Below are 20,442 nucleotides of genomic sequence, written 5' to 3'. Positions count from 1 at the left end.
AGAGGAGGAGGGAAGGAGGGAGGGTGGGAGGGAGAGAAGACAGGAGGAGCTGACTCTAGGATGTCTTCCTAGGGCCCAGGAGTGGGCCAGACCCATGTAAGGCAAAAGCCTAGAAAGGAAGGAAGTATGGTATTAGTGTGTGTCAACTAGAGATAAGGCCCAAGTGTTCAGCCAACTGTGGGCTTCATTGGGATTGGTTCTAGCCAGTTGTGGTGGCACAAACACCTGTAATCCTAGCCTCCGGAGGCACCGACAGGCAGATCTCTATGAGGTGGGTGGATGGATGGGTGGATGAATGATATTCTTGTCCTCACCTTTCAGAGTGCTCCTAAAAAGAGTGACACTGTAGCAAGGGAGAAGGGCCACACACACCTATAGTCCCAGTACTCAGGAGGCAGAAACAGATGGATCTCTGAGTTCAAAGCCAGCCTGATTCACAGAGTGAGCTCCAGGACACCCAGGGCTACACAAAGAAACCCTGTCTCAAAAAAGAAAAAAAAAAAGTGAGACTGTTTTTGTCAAGAGGTAGTCTTTCCAAGTGTTTAGAAGCCTACTTCCAAATTTCAGAGCTGCCCAATTCATGACCCTTTAAGTCACTCTATTAAAATACGTACTACAGGGGCCAGCGTCCTTGTGTTAATGCTCAACAAGCAAACTGGTTTACCACAGATACTCAAAAAGAAGAAGAAAAGAAATCCCGTCTCCAGGTCGTGGCCTGGAGGACCTGGAGTGTCGTTTCATTTCGCAGAAGGCAGCACATAAAGGAATGATGGTAGTCGGGTATAGTGGTGCCGTGCCTACAGTCCTAGAACTAGAGAGGCCGAGACAAGATGGTAGCGATGAGCTTGAGGCCAGCCCGGATTACCCAGTGAGACTCTGTGTCCAAAAACAAACAAACAAAGATATCACAGGAAGTTTGAAAAAAAAAAAAAAAAAAGAGCAGGATGAGATCTGGCCCTACAGGATAGAAAGCAAGCTAGATAAAAAGACAGCCAGCCCTGAAAGCACGGAGGAGCAGCCTTCCTAAGAGCCCCGGGCCTGTGATGGAGTTCATCCTCCCTGCTCAGTCAATACAGGATAACCTGTGGGAGTGAAAAGGAGGGTTTTACAGTCCATTAACCTGGGAAATAAAACAATAACCCACTCAGCTGTGTTGTTGGATTTTACAGACTCTTAGGCGATTCTAGTTACCTGAATTTATGTCCCTTCTCGCTCCTCTGTGTAGATCATAGCTTCTTCGGGTCAGAGTGGCAGAAGCGATGGTGTGTGGTCAGCAGAGGTCTCTTCCTCTACTATGCTAATGAGAAAAGTAAGTGTTCTCCATCTACACGGCGGCATCTCGCTCCTGGATACAAGCTCTTCCTAAACTCTCAAGCACTTAGATTTCTACATAGCGGTCCTTAACTAATACCCATAGAGCAACATACTTAGGAAAGAAAGAGGCTCGCCCATTGCCAAAAATGCAGGCCAATTTAGCATTCTTTTTTCCCTCCTTAAACACTAAGTGTGTGGTCACTCTCTGAAAGGGTTACTGTCTGTTGTGACTCATTACATGATAATATCAGAATGGTTTGGCATTCTTTGAATAAATGAAGAAAAGGGAGGCTGGGAAAATGGCCCAGAGGATAAAATGCTTGCTGCATACGCATGAAGACTTGAGTTCAAGACCCCAGGGGCCATCTAAAGATAACGGTGATAATATGGCTCGGTCTAACGCCGCCGCTTTCACTGTGAGATGGGAATCAGAAATTATAGTGAGATGGGAGACGAAAACAGGAGCATCGCCAGAACTCTTCGGCCAGCTAGCCTGATGAAGACAGCAGCAGACAAGAAACTGTGGCTCAGGCAGGTGCAAGACAAGAAGCAACGCCACAGGCTGTGCTCTAACCTCCACGTGTGTGCGGTGGCATGCATGCACCTGCACTCGCATACAGGACCACGCCTACGCATACATGTGCAAGTAAGAACACATATACACACGCAAAGATTTTAAAACAAAACACAACAACAACAGCAAGGGGAAAAAAAAACATTTAAGATGTCAGGCGTGGTAGCACACTCCTGCAATCCCAATACTTACAAGGCTGGGCCAAGAGGATCACAAGTTCAAGGCTAGCCTGATCTACATAGTAAGACTCTTGTCTCCAAAACCAAGAACTGGAGATATAGCCCTGTGGCAGAGCACTCGCCTGGTGGTCACAAGGCTCTGAATTGAATTCCTAGCACCACACACAAAAATGATAACAATAATAATATAATAATAATAATAATTCTGCAAAACGTGTAAGCAGTGTTCACAGTGGCCCAGAAGTAGAACCTTAGGGCTCAAACTCTCTAAGAGCACATTCATGACTATTGGGAAATAGTCCAGTGGACATTCCTGGAGCCACAGAGTATTGAAATCTTAATGGTTGTTATACCCAAGAGACACCCTTCAGCCAGATGACGGCGGCAGCAGCCAAGTGGTGACTCAGAGGCCATCCCTAGAAGACCTCTCATCCATGTTGGATGCCTTGCTAAGTCCCTGAGAAAGGAGAGAGAATTTAAACACGATCAGAGGGAGCTGCAAAGAAATACAAGTCAAAAGTTATTATTGTTGTAAACAAGAGCCGTCTTAGTTGGGGTTTCTATTGCTGTGAAGAGACACCAGGACCACAGCTGCTGTCATAAAGGAAAACATTTAACTAGGCTGGCTTACAGTGTCAGAGATTTAGTCTGTTATTGTCATGGCAGGAAGCACGGCGGCGCGCAGGCAGACGTGGTGCTGGAGAAGGAGCTGAGAGTTCTCCATCTTGTTTCGCAGGCGGCAGAAGTGAATGCTTCACTGGGCCTAGCTTAAGCATATAAGAGACCTCTAAGCCTGCCCCCACAAGTGACACTCTTTCCTTCAACCAGGACACCTCTGCTCCAGCAAGACCACACCCCCTAATCATACCACTCCCTATAGACTAAGCTAAGCATTCAAACACATAAGTCTAGGGGGGCCATTCCTATTCAAACCACCACAAGGGCCAACTCCCAGGGAGAGGAGTCTGTTCTGCTGATTGGAAGCAAGACGGAGAGGAGATAATTAAAGTGCTCAAGGGGCCTCCTTGGAGTCTTCCCATCTTCACGCAGAGGCCAGGGGTAGCTCTACAAAGAAGGCCTTTGATCTGCCTTCCAGTCGTGTGCTGTTTTCCCTCCCTTCCTTTCCAAACTGTATTTTCCTGATGCCTGGACAACAGTCTCCCGGCACCTTTGGTACAACCATGGCAGAGAGAGCTACAGTTTGGCTAGTGACCTGGGACCGTTAGGATCTGCCCTTGGCTGTGTGGAATTTGCCTCTCTCTGCCCTTCCTCCTGCCACCGTGTCACTGACTGCACTTTAAGACCATCTTGGATTTCTCAGTGACCCATTGGGGGGTACTCGCCGCTGACAGCGACATTCTTGAAAATTGAGCGACAGAAGCTCTGTGTCCTTCCAACCCCCAGCTCACTCCCAAATCCAGCAAGTACTGGTTCTCTCCTGAATGCGAGGCATGGGCCAGAGATGCAGCTCAGCCAGTAGATGCTTGGCTCGCTTGGCTGGCACTCATGATGCCCGGGTTCCATCCTCATCACTGTGTGACGCCAGTGTGACGGTACATGCCAGAAGGCAGAACCGGAAGACTGAGAGTTCAAGGCCGTCCTCAGCTACGTAGGGAGTTAAAGGCCAAAGCTACAAAGCCGACACGTATTCTATTCTTCAGACTAGTGTGATGTTTGGACCGCTGTGAAACTGTTCACCATTTCCCTTGCATTTAAATGAGTGGTTGGAGGGCTGGAGGGAGGGCTTGGAACACTTGCTGCTCTTGCAGAAGATCCCAGGTCAGCTTCTAGCACCCATGTGAGTGTCCCATAGCCACCTGTAACTCCAGTTCCAAGAGATCCGACAGCCTCTTCTGGCCCCCGAAGGCACCAGGCATGCACATATATACATGCAAGCAAACCACCCGTACAAACAAAATAAAAATAAGTAAATCTTTAAAAAAAAAAAAAATGGTTAGTGTTGGCCTGTGTGGGTATAAAGCCAAGTCTGTTCATTCAGAACTCAAGTCTTACGGTGAGAGAGGGGGGGGGGAAGGAGAGAGCAAGAGGCTTGGAGACTTTTATTGACCATTTTGCCGACAGGGTGAAATAAAATCTGGCAACCAAAGAAACAACAAAACATTTTAGTGGCCAGTGAGAACAAGGAGGGATACTTTAACGAGAAAGATTCTGGTGTCAGAAAGCAGTGTTGCATGGCTCCCCTCTCGACAGTTAGTCCTTATTGTGCCCAGGACGTTTTCTCAGTCAGTAGGTGTAGTATCTGTGTGTTTCTTTTAGCTCAACCAGGTAAAAATAGAACCCTTCTCCCGTCTCCCCTCCCCTCCCTCCCTCCCAGCATCCCTCCCTTTCTCCCTCCTTCCCTCTCTTTCTCTCTCTTTCTCTCTCTCTCTCTCTCTCTCTCTCTCTCTCTCTCTCTCTCTCTGTCCTTCAGTCGCCACCATTATCATTTAGAGGCGACTGGGGCCATGGGTTCAATCTTCAGCACTGATGGGGAGAGGGAAAGATTTCAATTCCAATTGACTCCACTTGATAGAAGGCAGCAGCATCGCCCAGGCACTGCCGTGGCTGCCCTCTACATGCTCTGTCTGTCAAGACTCACAACCTCTCTCAGGGTACAGGGAAGAGTCCAATGTTGTTGTTGTTTGTTTGGGGAGGGTAGGTTGTTTGTTTTCAGAAAGAAGTGGCAGGCAGAGTGGTCTCCCCTTTCCTTCATTTGGGGTTCCCTTCTCTTGGTCACCTTCCTCGTCCTCTCATGATACTCATTTTATTTGGTCACTTCCCAGGAAATTTCCACCTGACCCTCAGGGGAGTGGGTGAGCACTTGAGGTAGGGTATGGAAGGAGATTCGGGGACTCGAGAATACCCCGCTGGGCTGCCGTGCCCTTCCTTGAACGTGAACCCTGCTGGCCCCGATAATAACATTTGGGCTCAGTAATAGCTTTCAAGAGCCCCACACTTACAGCCACTCTCCTTGCTGTAATAACTTCTGCTTTCTGTTATAATAGATCTCTTAACATTCTAATAAATTCCCCATCTCTCTTGCACGCTTTCGGTAAAAATAACCTCTCGTGTTGGCTGTCCTCTGCTCGGTGCTGATCTCTGCCTGGGTACGGCAGGAGCCTCATCCCAAGCTTCCCTGAAAACCTTTCTCAGACAATTAGACAATCTCCTCGGGGATGCAACCGCTGTTTGGCGCTTTTGATTTTCCACCCCAGAGAAAAAGCCTTCCCTCGGCTGCTGTATCTCTCTAGGGATTCAAGGAGCCTTGCTGTTTTGCAGGCAAGCAGCCCAAAGGGACCTTCCTCATTAGGGGCTACAGTGTCCGGATGGCCCCCCACCTTCGAAAAGACTCCAAGAAAGAGGCCTGCTTTGAACTGACCTGCCAGGATAGACGCAGCTATGAGGTAGGACGGCCTGATGATCATCATCGGCCTTGCATTCCCCCCCCCAGCTGTCGCGTGTGAGCTGCCGTGGTCAGCTGGTTGCTGTCCTGGATCCCATCCTCTCTGCTGCCCACTCATTCCTCCCCAGCTGTGACCTGCTCTCCGGCTCCGTCCCTCGCTGTGTCATGCCCTCCCCTCTCATCTCTTGCTACACTCATCCTAGATGCCACCTCTACTCATCTTCTGCCTCTTCACCCCTCCCCTACCTTCCCAGTCACATCCCACAAGGCAAGATTCCTTTTCACAGCTGCAGTTCCTATTCTCTCTGTTTTTTCCAGCTGGTCATCTTTACATCCTTCCATGGAATCCAAGATTTGTAATATCTAACTACAGAGTGGGGAATAATTCTCCCATGTTTGTCTTTCTGTCCAAAACCTCCTCCTTCGGTGTGGATGTGCTGTGTGCCTAGAAGGATTTCCAAGACCTTGATGCCAGTGGCTTCTGAGGAGAAATAGTGAAGACCAGAGGCCTGTGAAGCCTTGTCCATGCGAGACTTATTCCTCATTCTGCTAATTTTTATATTTTGAATCTTCACTACTCATTTTTAAAGCAACCAAAACTAGTGCCTGAGTGATTATGTTGGTATTTGTCAAGTATGAATTTTACATGTATGTGTATATTATTTGTTAATTGTAGGTAATCTTTATTTTAACACATCTTCATTAAAGCTATGTAACTGAACTTTGGCCAACTTAGGAGAAAAGAAAAAAAACATACAAAATTTATCACTTAAAGAATGTTTTGGCTTTTCACATTTTCCTCAGCACTCAACTTTTTACCCTTGATAGTGCCTTGACTGTTAATTTGATAAAATGATCTATGCCTTCGTTATGCAATGTCCAGATGTTTTAAAGTTTCACTAAAACTTCTCTGTAGGGTCCTTTGTAAACATTATGCAACAGCCGTATGCACTTAGCATGGTTCTAAGTTGTTTTTATTATTAAATTGCAGTAGTGTTACATCCAGGTAAAAGTTTTATGTGGAAAGTCCGAAACCAGTATACCTAGAAAGACTTTATTGAACTGTGTGGTTTTTCGGAAACTGTGAGTGTGCTGGAGAGATGATTCCCATGAAAAACCGAATTCAAATCCAGAACCCTTGTCACAAGCCAGGTATGATTTCACGCATGCCTTTAAACCCAGCACCATGGAGGATAGAGACGCAGGGAGTGCTGGGGCCTGGTGAGTGCCAGCCTAGCAAAAAAAACAGAAGCTCAAGGCTCAAGGAGGGACTCTGCCTCAAAGGGATAATGTTGAAAGTGGAAGAGGAAAACACTGGTGCCCTCCTCTGGCCTCCGCTTGTATACAAAGAATATGTGCTTGCGCATACACACACACACAGAGAGAGAGAGAGAGAGAGAGAGAATAATAGTGATAAAGCAAGAACTTATATTTCCGTCTGCAGCTTGTACCTTTATCAAACTCTAATGACCGTAGAATCAAAATGTTCTATCATTTCAGGTTGATTCATTTTAAAAAATGTAAAGGGTCTGTGGCACACACCTTTAATCTCAGCAACCAGGAGGCAGAGGCAGGCAGATCTCTGTGAGTCTGAGGCCAGTCTGGTCTACAGAGCTAGTTCCAGGACAGCCAGGGCTACACAGAGAAACCCTGTCTCAAAAACAAAAACAAATAAACAACAACAAAAAAAAAAGCATTACAAAGGTTTGATGCTTGGCTGCTTTGTTTGGTGAATTTGAAAGTGGTCTGTTTGCTTCCTGTCTTCGGCCCATTGAATCCAAACCATCACTCTGGGCCATGGATTCTTGTTAATTTTCCTTTCTTCCTCCCTTTGTTTATTCCCGCAGTTGCTAAGTCCCTATCACTTCACGAAATGGGCTAATTAAACAGCCTCCTAATCGGCCTTCAGACTCCAGACACCCCTATTCCCACCCTTCCCAGCCACAGCTACCGAAAGTCATGCTCTCTCTTTGCTAGAACTGACAGCGGCTCCTTCTTGCCTGCATTTTAAGTGTGGTCAGAGCCGTCCCCCACCCCGGCCGTCTGCTCTCTCCCTGCCCGCTCTCCAGTCCAGCTTGATCTGCTTGCACAGCTCCCATCTGATGGTCTTCACGGCTCACGTGGTTCCCGTGGCTGAACCGCTCGGCTCCCTCTCCTGGTTGGCACCAACCCTCTAAAAACCCAACGGAAACAGGGAAACGGCGTTACTTCAGCAACCACCCCCACCCACCCCAGCCTGCCCTAAACAACAAGTGTTCCCTGCCTTTTCCTCAGTGTCCTGCTGGTCAGCAATAGAGTACTTCATGTTTCAAGTGCTGAGCTGCATCCCCGGCACTGGAAAACAATCCCCTTGCTGTCAAAGGCCCCTCCCTGGCAAGATTCCCATCTCGCCTCCGTGTTGACTTGCTTCATTTTCTATAAACCTTTCTCCAACAAATCTCTGGTGAAGAAGTCATCTAGTGAGTGGGCGTACACAGATGAAAGGCCAGCCTCTCTGGCGTATCAAACCGCCGAAGGCACAAAGCAGCGAGATGAGTGAGGTGTTTTGGCCTTTTTTTAGGAATGGCAAGGAGACAGAGAACCCAAAGCTCCAAGCTCGATTCTAAAACCCAGAGGCCTCTGAGCCTAGAGGCCTCTGAGCCTCTCCAGCAGCAGTCATGACACTTATAGTATGGTGAAGGTGATGGATAAATTGATCCCTTCGTTTTTCTCTAGTTTACAGCCCTTAGTCCAGCAGATGCCAGAGACTGGGTGGATCAAATAAGCTTCTTGTTAAAAGGTAAGAGCACCATTCTCAAAAACATGCGTTGCGTGAGTGGGTTTGCAGCTGAGGTCATGTTTTGAAAGTCTAATCTGCAGGTTTCCGTATGTGCCTTTCCCTGACCCTCTCCACCCACCTACCCCACATTGCCCTTAAATATAACCACAAGTGGTATCATATATGAATGAGAAGGCAAGGCAGTCATCCACCCACCATCCAAAGCAGACATCAGCGATCACCTGTGATGTCATAGCTTAGCCACTGACACCATCAGCACAAGACTGTAACTCTGATCATCCTTGAGGAAAGACTCTGAAAGCAGCTTGGCTCAAGTCACTGTCCCCTCCAACCCTACCCCTTTCATCCTGGAAAGGTAATTCGTAACAGCCATCATGTGATTGAGATCCAAATCCTTCCCCTCCTCCTCCGATTCTTATTTTCTGTTTTTGTTTAGAAGTTGAGTTTTAAACTCATCTAGGTGGCCATTGAGAACACTGGACATTAAAAATAAAATTGCCATTTCCCAAGCCACAATAAAAATGTTCCTTGCCTTCGGATGGCAAGCGTCCTGCCTGAAGAGGTTAGCCGCTGTTCTTAGAGTACCCTCTGCTGGCCAGCCTGCAGGCCTGGCTACAGCAGGCACAGTGGCCCAGGAAACCTCACCTGGGAGTGGCCAAGCAGGTAGATGTGGCCTAAGAGGACCCTTATACACTACCGTGGCAGGGCCCTGCCTCAGCGAGACACGAGAGCACCCAGCCTCATGGAGAAGCACACCCACCTAAAAACACCAAGCTTTCACATCACGGTTTATTATCCTGCTGTAGGGTTTTATTGTGGATTAAAAAGGAAGGAAGCGCCCGAGCCTTAATTACAAGAATTGCCTCTTTTACCCAGCCATACCCCTGCTATCACAGAAACAAACTACTCCACACACCAGCAGCATCACGTATGATAGGCTGGAACTAGGCAGACATGAGCATTGATGGTGAGGCTACAGGGTACACTCTCATCTAGGTGCCCAGGATTTATGCGTGTAATATACCCCTAAGTGTGTAAACCTCAATAAAACTCAAAGCAGCTTTATTGAGCTGTACCCTGTGGTACTTTCGGAATCTCACATTGAAGAAATTATTCATTCCATTTTATCTTAAAACAAACAAAATAATAACATATGGTTTAAGCCGCAAATGTGCCTTTGATCCTTTCCTCATGAAGTTGCCAGAATTCAGATGAAATTTGTTGGGAAATCTTTATTAAAAGCCTAATCAAGCCAAACGTTTTTATTGTGTTTTGAAATGAACTGTTCGCATCTCTCCATCCTTTCCTTCCCCAGAGGACGCTCGCTGTACTCACCGGGTCTTACAGAGGCCCCTCGGTGGGGGTTTCCGGGACAGAATGAGCTTCCCAGCCCCCACCAGATTTGAAACCAATCTTCCTCCCTGCCCTGGTGCTCACCAGTGCCATAATGGCTGAACATCCTGTACTCAGTGACCCACTTTAAGGTCAGCCAGGCCGTGAAAGGACATGGTGACTGTGCTGCTTGGCCCATTTGGTCGAATCCCTGTTGTGTTTTTTTTTTTCTACCCCCCCCCCCATTTCCTTTCTTCTGCTGCTCTCCCCCATTTTTCTTCCCTCTCCACAAACAATTTTGTCTGAATTCTACAAAGGGACCGTCAGGAGATGAGTTGACTGAGAGCTCCGACTTCACCAGACTGCCCTAGCTCTGTCACCCTAGACAACTTAGAGCCATCAGTCACCCATCCCGTTTTCTGCTTGATGGACAGAGCATGGCACCCTGGCCGTGCCTCATCTGCCCTATTTTCTCTCCTTCACCTTTCGTTTTCGTTCACACACCCATACTTTCCAGGGCTGCTTCACCCTGACCAAGTTTTATTGCCAGAGAGGATTGATGTCAGTGATTTGAACCTGGTGCAGAGCAGGGCTGGCCTTTTCTGTAGATTTCCTGCCACTGAGGCCTACATTAGGAATAGCGGCACTAAACCTAGTGTTTCATTTTGTTCTGACATGTTTTATCCTCCTCCTTTTCCCACCATCTTTCCCAGCCTTTTTTTTTTTTCTTCTATTTTTACTCATTCTTATCTTTGCCCTGGCAGATCTTAGCTCCTTAACCATTCCCTGTGAAGAGGAAGAGGAGGAGGAAGAAGAGGAAGAGAAAGAAGAGGAAGAAATGTACGATGACATCGATGGCTTTGACTCCCCTAAGTCTGGTTCCCAGTGCAGAGTCGTGGCCTTGCCGGAGCCCACAGACAGAGAAGAGGACATTTATGAAGTCCTACCAGGTAAAATGCTTCACCTTCTAATTCCCCACCTTCCCCTTCCCCGACCGTCAAAAACTCTTGACCGGGTGGAAGAGCAAAACAGTCCCCCGAAGTTATCCTGATCTAAAGGTCATTCTCTGAAGGAGACAGTACAGGAAGTTCGTGACTCCCTGGACAGTGGCTTTCTCTGCCCAGCTCTGGGAGGAAGAGGAAGCCCACCAGATGATGTCATCTGTCCCACAGGAAGTCATCTGTTCCTCGCCACTGAGGTTAAAGGCTAGAGAACACACCCTCCAGCTGTCATTGGTTTACCCTGTGAGTTTGGAGGTGCATTCTCATAACTCTCCGGCTCTGGCTTATTTTCTGTAGAACCCCGAGAAAGACGAAACGTTGTCTCACAGGTGCGGAGGATTTGAAAAGTCTGGATTATGCGAACACCAGCAAACCATTTTAGCGAGACAGTAAAACCCTGATAGAACCCTGCAGCGAAACTCATCTCGCTAAGAATAAACCCTGCCTCCCCTCCGCCCTCTGCTCCAACAGGTTGGCTCTGAGGAGCTCTGCCCCACAGAAGATGCTCACTAGCGTCTCAGAAAACGCACAGTCATCACTGCTTCCACCGAGCCATTTCTGGTGGGGATCCAGCAGCTGGTGAACAGTGTAGAACACAGTGGGGGTTAGGCTGAAAAAAACCAGAGCCCGAGTCTTTTAATTGTGAGGTATTTAGACAATGGGAAGGCTGAGTCTTCGGGTCCATTCAGAAAGCACTCCTGTGGAAATTTGCCAGGAGTTTAGTGCTCTGCTAAGAAGTTCAAATTAAGCCAAAATTTATAGCAATTTAAACCTGCATCCCAGATGAACCTAGGAACTAAGGTGGATCTAACACTTAGGCCCCTGAAGACAGGGCCCCTTGCCAGACGCGCGTCACCAGTAAATAATCGCATCTCAAGGCTCCCTAAGAAGAGGGCCCAACCTTCTTAAGGAGGCATTCCCCATTTGTCTCTTGCCTGAGAGAGGAGCAACGTCATTGCTCTCCAAGTCTGTACCCACACAACCCCACCAAGGAGAAACTAAGCCTTCCCCTTGTTCCTCCAGCCTCTGCCAGACTCCACTTCCTCAGCCTTTTTTGTTGTGTTTTATTATGCAAATGATATCTTGGTTGAGGTCGAGCCATTTCTTGTGTCTGAAGTTAAAAAAAAAAATGATAATTTCCTCAGCAAGTCATCGTCGTTAATGAAGTTTTACAAAAACAGATACAACCAAAGGAAAATAAAATTTCACAGGTGATAAATTTTTCCAATTTCCCTGGCAGAATTCGATAGGATTGTTAAATTAAGAGTGAAGGTGTCTGTTAGAAAGCAACGAGCAGTGATGGGTAATTTTATAGAGTGGAAAATTGAATCAAATTGCTACATTAAAACACAGCTCCTTTGAGAATCCTCTCTTTCACAGCCTGCGCCATTGCAACAGCAGGGTGCAGAGTCGGATCTAATTCACCACACTCCCTAAAAGGAGATGCGCCCCAACTTGGCCAGAGCCTCTCCTAGAGAGCTCGCTCCTGCCCAGGTTCAGGGAAAGATGCAGGGAAGGCCCCACCTTAGGTTCCAACCGTGGAAGAAAGCCCCCCCCCCCGGGCGTGGGGGGGGGGGAGAACTATCTCCCTGAGCCGCTCTGCCTTCTGGGGTGCAAAGAAAGGGTGTGGCATGCTCCCAGAAGCCAGGGAGGATGAAGCTGGTGCTCAGGGATGGAGAGCAAAGAGGCCTGAGAAAACAGGACGGGTTTGCGGCTCGTCCCTTTCGTCGGGGTTGAGGGTCAAGGAAAGTACCACCTGCCTCCTTCACTCCTAGGCTGAGCTGAGGTCTTGGGACTCCGCCCAACCTCCCACTGCTTACACACAGGAGGCACGGAGCTTACTCAGCCTCCTCAAACAGCGGCCAGTCCTGTGCCCACAACTCATATCCACAGAAAGTGCGGGAGACTCACTCTAGAAAAGCTGGGAACTCACGATGGAAAAAGAAAACCACTGCGCAGGTCAGAAGGACAGCAGCTACCTTGCCTGTGCTGCCAATAGACAAAAGCCGCCATCCACCACCGTTCTGGCAGACAGCTTGGGGTTGGGGGGTGGGGGGAGTCTAGGGGCACTTATTATCCCATGATTATTTCAGCCACAGGGCTCCATCAGCCAAGCTTTCTAGCGCTCCAGTAGGGTCGCTTCTGAAAAGTGCCTTGTGGGTTTCGCAGGTGCCACGCCACAGTCCTAAAGAAAGTGAGAAGGAAGGAACTCATTCCTCACCCTCCCTACCCCACGCCCCTGCGTGGCAGCCACCACCCCCTACTGCAAAGCAGCATGTGAACAACAGCTAGAGCCAACAGGCACCAAGCTGGCTGTAAGTCAGAGTGGGTCTGCACTGCCCACCCGCCATCTGTGAGGACTTGAGCGAGCTCCTTGCCCCGTCTAATTGTCCACCCGTAAAATGGGGAAAGTGACGTAGCTTCCTAGAGGGATGTGATGTGAGGAACCCTAAAGGGATGTGTGTGCACTCAGCACGGAGCACCGGCGTGCAACAGGCACTCCACAGTTGGTGGGAGCATTAACCTGGCGGTGTTTAATAGGAAGTAGTACGTCCTCAAAGAGCTGGGGGCGTGGCTAGATCCCGCGGCCTGCGTGCTCACCAGCCCGACCCAAGACAGTCATGCTAGGCTTTTGCGTAGGAAGCCAGGCTATGCGTATGAAGCGTGTGCGAACCTGAAAATCCTGAGCAGATGGAATGTGGAGAACACGTTCTGCTCGGGCCCCACCCCCACCTTTTTTTTTTTTTTTAAACCAAAAGACCAGGTGCTGGGTGGAGGGACAGACGGTCGTAACGTTGGACTGTGCTAGCACCGCATACTCATCAATAGTCAAATGGCTCCGATGTCTAGCATTTGTATCATTTTAACAGGTGAGCGAAGGATGGTTAGTATTGGCAGATCTGCTGGTCCTGCTCTTTGGGGTGGGGGGGCCTATGCAATTTCTCACTGTGCTATGGGGAAAGCTAAGTAAGCAAGGCTTCCCTTACCCAGTTGTAATTAAAATGGGCTTCTAGATGAGTGAAAAGAATATGCAAAATATACCGTCAATAAGAAAAAATTTCCTAACCAAAAAAAAAATATATATATATGTGCATATATATATATATATATATATATATAGGTCATCAAATTAAATGCACTACATCTTATTAATCATGAGATTATTAGAATTTACTACATGGCTAAACACTCTTGTCCTCAGGAGGGAAAACGGGAAAACCAGAGCCCTCAAGGTTTTCAGCCAGACCAAAAAAAAAAAAAGTTAGTCCTGGAAAAGTTGTTATCCACTGGGATTCTGGTCATTCCTGATGAAGATGTGGGGGCCCTTAAGTTTTAGGATTTCATTTGCAGCAGATTAAACTGCAGAGAATAATCTAAGTATGAAAGCCGGATGTTAAAATAGGAGGCTTTGGGGCTGGAGAGGTGGTTCAGTGATTAAGAGCACTTGATGCTCTTGCTGAGGACCTGGGTTCAGTTCCGAGCATCCACATTGGACAGCTCACAACTCCAGAAGATTTGATGCCCTCTTCTGGCCACCATAGGAACCTGCACATGGTATACAGGTAGTATCACACACACACACACATACACACACACAATTAAAAATCAAAAAAAAATTTTAAGTTTTTCTAAACCTTTTCTCGTCCTCCTTGAAGTTATTCTGCAGACTAGCACAGGCCCAGATCCGCAATTCAAAATTCCATATAAGGGCATCTTTTATCAGGTCCTGCGTTGTCTGGGGCCTCAAAGCTAGAAGCTGGTGAGGCATCTGAGACCACTGGAGACCTGTAACCAGGGCCTTGTACTAGCTATAATGGCAGCAGGATCCTGTTGCATTCTCTGGAGAGTCCCAAAAAAAAAAAAAAAAAAAAAAAAAAAAAAAAAAAAAAAAAAAACAGAAAGAGATGAAGAGGCCTTTCTGGAAATGTCTGCAAACATTCTGAAGATACCCACACTGCCACAGAGGGTTATTAAGACCCAGAAACCGGATTGCTTTATAATAAAGCATGTAACTAGGTTTCCTTTTTTTAATTAGAGTCAAATGGAAACAACATTCTATGGGATTATCTTTTCCCCTCTATAGTTGTCCTGGCCCACAGGAAGAAGGAATGGTGACAGAGATCTAAAGAAAGGAGAATACAAAACAAATCCAAGCCCTTAAAGGGACCAGGCGGCCATGTGGTTGCTCTCTTGGTCCTCTCTTCTCTTGCTCTCTTGGTCCTTCCTCTCTATCAGGGCACCCCCTCTTTCTTCCCCTCCCTTTCTCTTTCCCTCCATCTCTCTCTCTTTCTCCCCATCATGTCCTGCTCTACCTTCTCTCCCTCTCCTCATATCCACCTAATAAACCTCTTTTATAGAAGATCTGTTGTGAGCCTCATCATGACTTAAGTGGTCCCAACACCCATGACCACTGCTTTTGTGCCTTGAGTGGGTCCCTTAGGCTCTTTCCCTTCTGTCTAGCGATCCTACATTCCCTGCTAGTCTTTGTGGTTATAAATTAGAACAAAACAAATCCAAGCCCAAAACACAAAAGAGTCAGTGCCGTTTCCAGCCTCCTTCTAGCCTCCTGGCTTCTTCTCTTCCTCATCCCTGCTCTCTCTATCTGTCTGTTTATCTATCTATCTATCTATCTATCTATCTACCTATCTATCTATATCTATCTACCTTTCTTTCTATGAATCTATCCATCTACCTACCTATCTAACTATTTATCTACCTACCTACATACGTATCTATCTGTCTATTTATCTATCTATCTATCTATCTATCTATGAATCTTTCCATCTACCTACCTATTTATCTACCTACCTACATACATACATATCTCTCTATCTCTATCTGTCTATCTATCTATCTGTCTGTCTGTCTGTCTTCCTACCTACCTACATACATATCTATCTCTATCTGTCTATCTATCTATCTGTCTGTCTGTCTGTCTGTCTATCTTCCTACCTACCTACTTACCTATCTACCTCACACTCTGAGCAGCAGCCCTGGGGGCCAGCTGGAACCACACTGTGTCTTTTACCTAGCACGTCCCTCTAGTCTCTTCTATGAAATGCTGCACGTTCTGCTCAGGTGCGTCCTCAGACATGACACCCTCTCAGACACCACTGAAACTGAGCTCTGCCTCTGCTCCTGCTGATTTGTATCATGTCTTTCTCCCTGATTAGTGATACTCAGTTATTGTTTGTAGAACTAAATTCTGTGCCTTTCAAGTGTTGATATTAGCACAAATTGAGTTTAATATCTTATACATCAACCATCCCCCAGAATAGAATGGACAGATTGAGAGGTGACAGTTGAGATTACACAGCAGAGGATAAGTGAGTTCTTAGCCTCTTGCTCAAACATTCTGTTGTTGTCTAGAGAGTTGCAGGGGCCTGTGGCTCACCTGGGCATGCCAGGGAGTGGCTCATTTCTATTCTTCTGGACGTTCCCTTTGCACATCAAGTTCCCCCGTATTTCTCTTGCATCTGTCACCAGAGCACCTTGACATCTGGCTGCACATTAATACACTTGGCATCTTTTAAAGCTGTTGTCACTTCTTCGCTTAGGGGAAATGCTTTTCCCTCTCTTTGATGGAATCGTTTCTCCCCTATTATTCTTTCTGGTATCAGTTTAGACGACGTCAGGGGTGGGTGCCAGAGCCACACCTCAGGAAGGACTCGGGTGTCAGAGCAGCCGGCACCCCTCCATCCCTCCTCGGTGGATTCAGTGTCCTGTTCCTCTCAGCCTCTCATTAGTGTCCCTGACACCGTGCCAAGAATGTTGATTGAAATCGACTCTCCGGATACGGATGCTCATTTGTGATGCCCCGTGGTTCCCTCACATGTCCACACAGTTAACAGAATCTTCTTCAACTGTTTTCCCAATCGAGATGAGATATTTGGGAATCAAGTAGAGCATTTAATGTAATAAGTGGGCAGTAATCTTCAGAGGTTAATTTGTTTAAAGCCTGTGTAAGATTGGGGTCCCATACGTCCCGTTAGGAGCAAGGACCATTATAATCTATTACTGTTTAAAGTTGAGCTAGCACATAAATTTTAATTCACTCTCAAATGAAGATGTATTTCCATAGACGTAATGCTAAAATGCCTAATAATATTCTTATAAAGAAGTTCAATGAGCTCTTTAACCTAAATATATATATATATATATATATATATATATTTTCAAAATGGTCTTTTAAAACAAAAATCTCAGTATCAAACCCTCTGTAGCTAAGAAAGTGCCAAGAGCTGTGCTGTAGAAGCTACTAGCCGTAGCTGTAACCAGCTGTAGAAGGGGCTTCCTCCACTGTGTGCCAGGACCCCACCCTCAGTCCCCCATCCCATCCTCAGTCCTCCGCTGTGTGATGAGACCCCCTCCTCAGTCCTCCATCCCATCCTCAGTCCTCTGCTGTGTGATGAGACCCCATCCTCAGTCCTCCACTGTGTGATGAGACCCCCTCCTCAGTCCTCCATCCCATCCTCAGTCCTCTGCTGTGTGATGAGACCCCATCCTCAGTCCTCCACTGTGTGATGAGACCCCCTCCTCAGTCCTCCATCCCATCCTCAGTCCTCTGCTGTGTGATGAGACCCCATCCTCAGTCCTCCACTGTGTGATGAGACCCCCTCCTCAGTCCTCCATCCCATCCTCAGTCCTCCACTGTGTGATGAGACCCCCTCCTCAGTCCTCCATCCCATCCTCAGTCCTCTGCTGTGTGATGAGACCCCATCCTCAGTCCTCTGCTGTGTGATGGAACCCCATCCTCAGTCCTCCATCCCATCCTCAGTCCTCCACTGTGTGATGAGACCCCCACCCTCAGTCCTCCATCCCATCCTCAGTCCTCCACTGTGTGCCAGAACCCCACCCTCAGTCCTCCATCCCACCCTCAGTCCTCCATCCCATCCTCAGTCCTCTGCTGTGTGATGGGACCCCACCCTCAGCCCTGCAGAGACCCTGAGACATAGCCCACACCCAGCAACAGGAAGGCGTCCTAACTGGAGCCGCCAGAGGACAAGGAAGACACAGCAGAAGTGGGGACAGGAGCTTCCCGTTCACATCCATCACTGTAGGGGCTGGGAACGGTGGCAAATAACACACCACGCTTAATGGCCAGCATTTTTCTTTCTAGGTGACTCCAAAGCTGCAGCCGAAATCAGAGAATCTGTTCTGGAAGTGAAGTGAACAGAGCATACTTTTTTTTTTTTTTTTTTTTGTATCATGACTAGATTAAGTGCTATTGCCTGAAAGGATAAAGGAATCAAGGTTTAGTTTTCATTTTTATCATTGCAAATACATTTACATTCTCCTTTTTTACAAATGCAAAGAGCAGGCAGGCCACTTTCAATAATTTATTTTAAAATCAATGCTAATGAGGTTATGTCTCGTCAGTGGCCGAGTTTTACAATAAAGTCTGATTTATTTAGAAAAGATCTTTGGTGCAGCTTCCCATCTAATGGCAGTGGGAAGGAGGTGGAGTAGCAGGCACGGTGACCCTCCAACTTCGGATCCAATTTGTAATCCACAGCGGAGATCTGACCCAATTTACATTGATTAGAATTGGGAGAAAGAGACAGCTGCGCGCGGGACAGCAGAGGTAGAAGAAACGCTTTCTGCAAAAGAGCCTAAGCGCGGCGCTTTATTGGTCCATGGGACGGAGCTGTTTGAGACCGGGAAAAGAGCTGCTTTGCTGCCCAAACTCTTGGGCGTCTCTGCCATGAGGGTTCACCAACTCAGGCTCTGTAACGGTCAGCCCCCCGGCGAAAAGGGAAAGCATCACAGCAGAAGAGGGCGGGGAGAGGCTAGTAATGAAAAGACAGTGTGAAAAGAGTGATGCTCACTATGATTTGTTCCCACGCGCCCTGTTCCCTACATTTGATTTCATTCCTCCATCACCTCGCATCTTCGTTCCTCGAGGTAGGGTTGGGAGCACTACAGCCGAACGGGGGAGAAAGTCCCTGCTGCTGGACCTTACAAGAAAATAAGAATCCTTCAAAGGGCTAGAGAGTTGGGCTCAGCAGTTAGGAGCATTGGCGGCTTCTCCAGGGACCAGGGCTCAATTCCCGGTACCCACATGGCAGCTCACAAATGTCTGTAACTCCAATCCAAGGGGATCTAACATCCTCTTCCGAGGGTACCAGGCACATGTGGCGCACATACATATATACATCTGAGATAGTCATACACATAAAATAATCAAATATTTTTAAAAAGATTCCTTCAAAGTGCTCCTTTTCCTCAGGATTATAGGGCAAGCATGTAAGCATGTGTGTGTGCCTGTACGTGTGTGTGTGTGTGTGTGTGTGTGTGTGTGTGTGTCTGTATCTTTATTTGTTTGTTTGGTTGGTTGGTTGGTTGGTTGGTTGGTTGGTTGGTTTTCCAAGACAGAATTCCTCTGTGTGGCTTTGGCTGTCCTGGACTCACTTTGTAGACCAGGCCAGCCTCAAACTCACAGTGATCCTCCTGCCTCTGCCTCTCAGTGTTACCATGCCTGGCTAAAGTCAGGTATTTTTAATGGTCTGTGGTGACCTAATATATTTTGTGCTGTTTCTTCTTTCTTTTGATCTTAGAATTTACTTTGTCATATCTGACATTTTTACAAAGGTTAGAAGGAGGATGTTCCCTGGCCATCTCCTCAAAGATTCCATTTAATGGTGTAATTGTGGAGACGTAAGACAAGTGTGTGAAAAAAAGAGGAAGTAAGATATGCCCAGGAAAAGCTGAGTTGTCAGCCCTCAAAGCATTGCTTACTGTGTCCTATCCTCTGTGTGTCTGTCTGTATGTCTGTCTGTCTCTCTGTCTGACTGTCCATCTGACTGTGTGCGTGTCTGAGAGAATAAGAGAAGAGGGGATGGATGATGAAAAAGAATAGCCAACCTACTTCTGCCCCCGTATCTGTATATATAGATTATAATTCTGTATTACAAAAGATGGAATTTTTAAATGTGACTCTAATGCACATGCACTCTTCATAAACATCCAGTTCCTTTTGTATCAAGTAGTACAAAGCCTGAGATGAAACAGGTTAATGAGGGTAAGAAACTTGCACCAATCACGTTGTGACTTTGGCCATATAAACACTTGACTGGAGTTAGACACTAGCATTGACTTAGAATCCATTGTGAATCCACGGCAATTAATTAAAAGACCATTCCATCTGCCCTCAGGAGCCTATACTCTAATGAACAAGGCAGGCTGAATAAAAACAGTAAAAAAAAAAAATAACTATAGGCCTCAAGTACTAGGAACATAAAACTATGTACATGACCAGCCTCCCATACAGCTGAACAAAAACAACTACGTTAAAGACTAATTAATCACAGAAGGTTTAAAACCCACTTCCAATCAACACACACACGCACGCTAACTCTGGGGTGACTAAAACCAAAGAAAATGCCGGCATTGCAGATAAGAAATACGAGCAAGAAATCCACAAAGGAAGAAGAAATAAGGATTGAGGAAAAGAGTTGGCTCTGATGATAAGCCCCTTGGTGAATCAATAGATTTGAAGCTTCACCAAGACTGGAACTTTAGCACACTGGTCTGTTGTTGTGTCCCCTGTTCCTAGTGTAGCCTCTTGTATATAGAATGTACTTCACAGTGTTTGAAAATGAATGGTGACTAGAAAGGCAAGGAGAGGGTGTCCCGTTTGCAGGTGAGAGACAATTGAAAGGAGGAAAAAAGAAGAAAATGCGTTAATTAAACATCCCTTGAAGGAGAGAGTTCCCTAACTAGACAGGATAACATGTGCCTGTAATCCCAGCTCTTGAGAGACTAGGGTAACGGGATCATGAGTTCAAAGCCAGGCTGGGTTCCGTTAGCAAGATCCTGCTTAGCAACACAAGAAAGAAGAGGAGGTCAGTGAGCTCAGG

At 46.9% G+C, this 20,442-nt stretch overlaps 1 protein-coding gene across 2 annotated transcripts in view; it reads left to right on the top strand.

The window, feature by feature from the left end:
- Nucleotides 1-20,442, top strand: part of Skap1 (src kinase associated phosphoprotein 1) — a 282,046-nt gene that overhangs the window by 226,862 nt on the left and 34,742 nt on the right. The window contains exons 6-9 of one of the 2 annotated variants that reach the window (XM_021642009.2): nucleotides 1,226-1,309; nucleotides 5,347-5,471; nucleotides 8,186-8,249; nucleotides 10,346-10,531. In XM_021642009.2, the coding sequence (XP_021497684.1) occupies nucleotides 1,226-1,309; nucleotides 5,347-5,471; nucleotides 8,186-8,249; nucleotides 10,346-10,531 (459 nt within the window). The remainder of the gene's footprint in view (nucleotides 1-1,225; nucleotides 1,310-5,346; nucleotides 5,472-8,185; nucleotides 8,250-10,345; nucleotides 10,532-20,442) is intronic. The other variant, XM_060386869.1, reaches the window with a different exon arrangement.

Source organism: Meriones unguiculatus, chromosome 7, assembly GCF_030254825.1.
Source record: "Meriones unguiculatus strain TT.TT164.6M chromosome 7, Bangor_MerUng_6.1, whole genome shotgun sequence".
Lineage (NCBI taxonomy): Eukaryota > Metazoa > Chordata > Mammalia > Rodentia > Muridae > Meriones > Meriones unguiculatus.
Note: the sequence above shows the minus strand (reverse complement) of the source record. Positions and strands in the feature narration are given on the sequence as shown.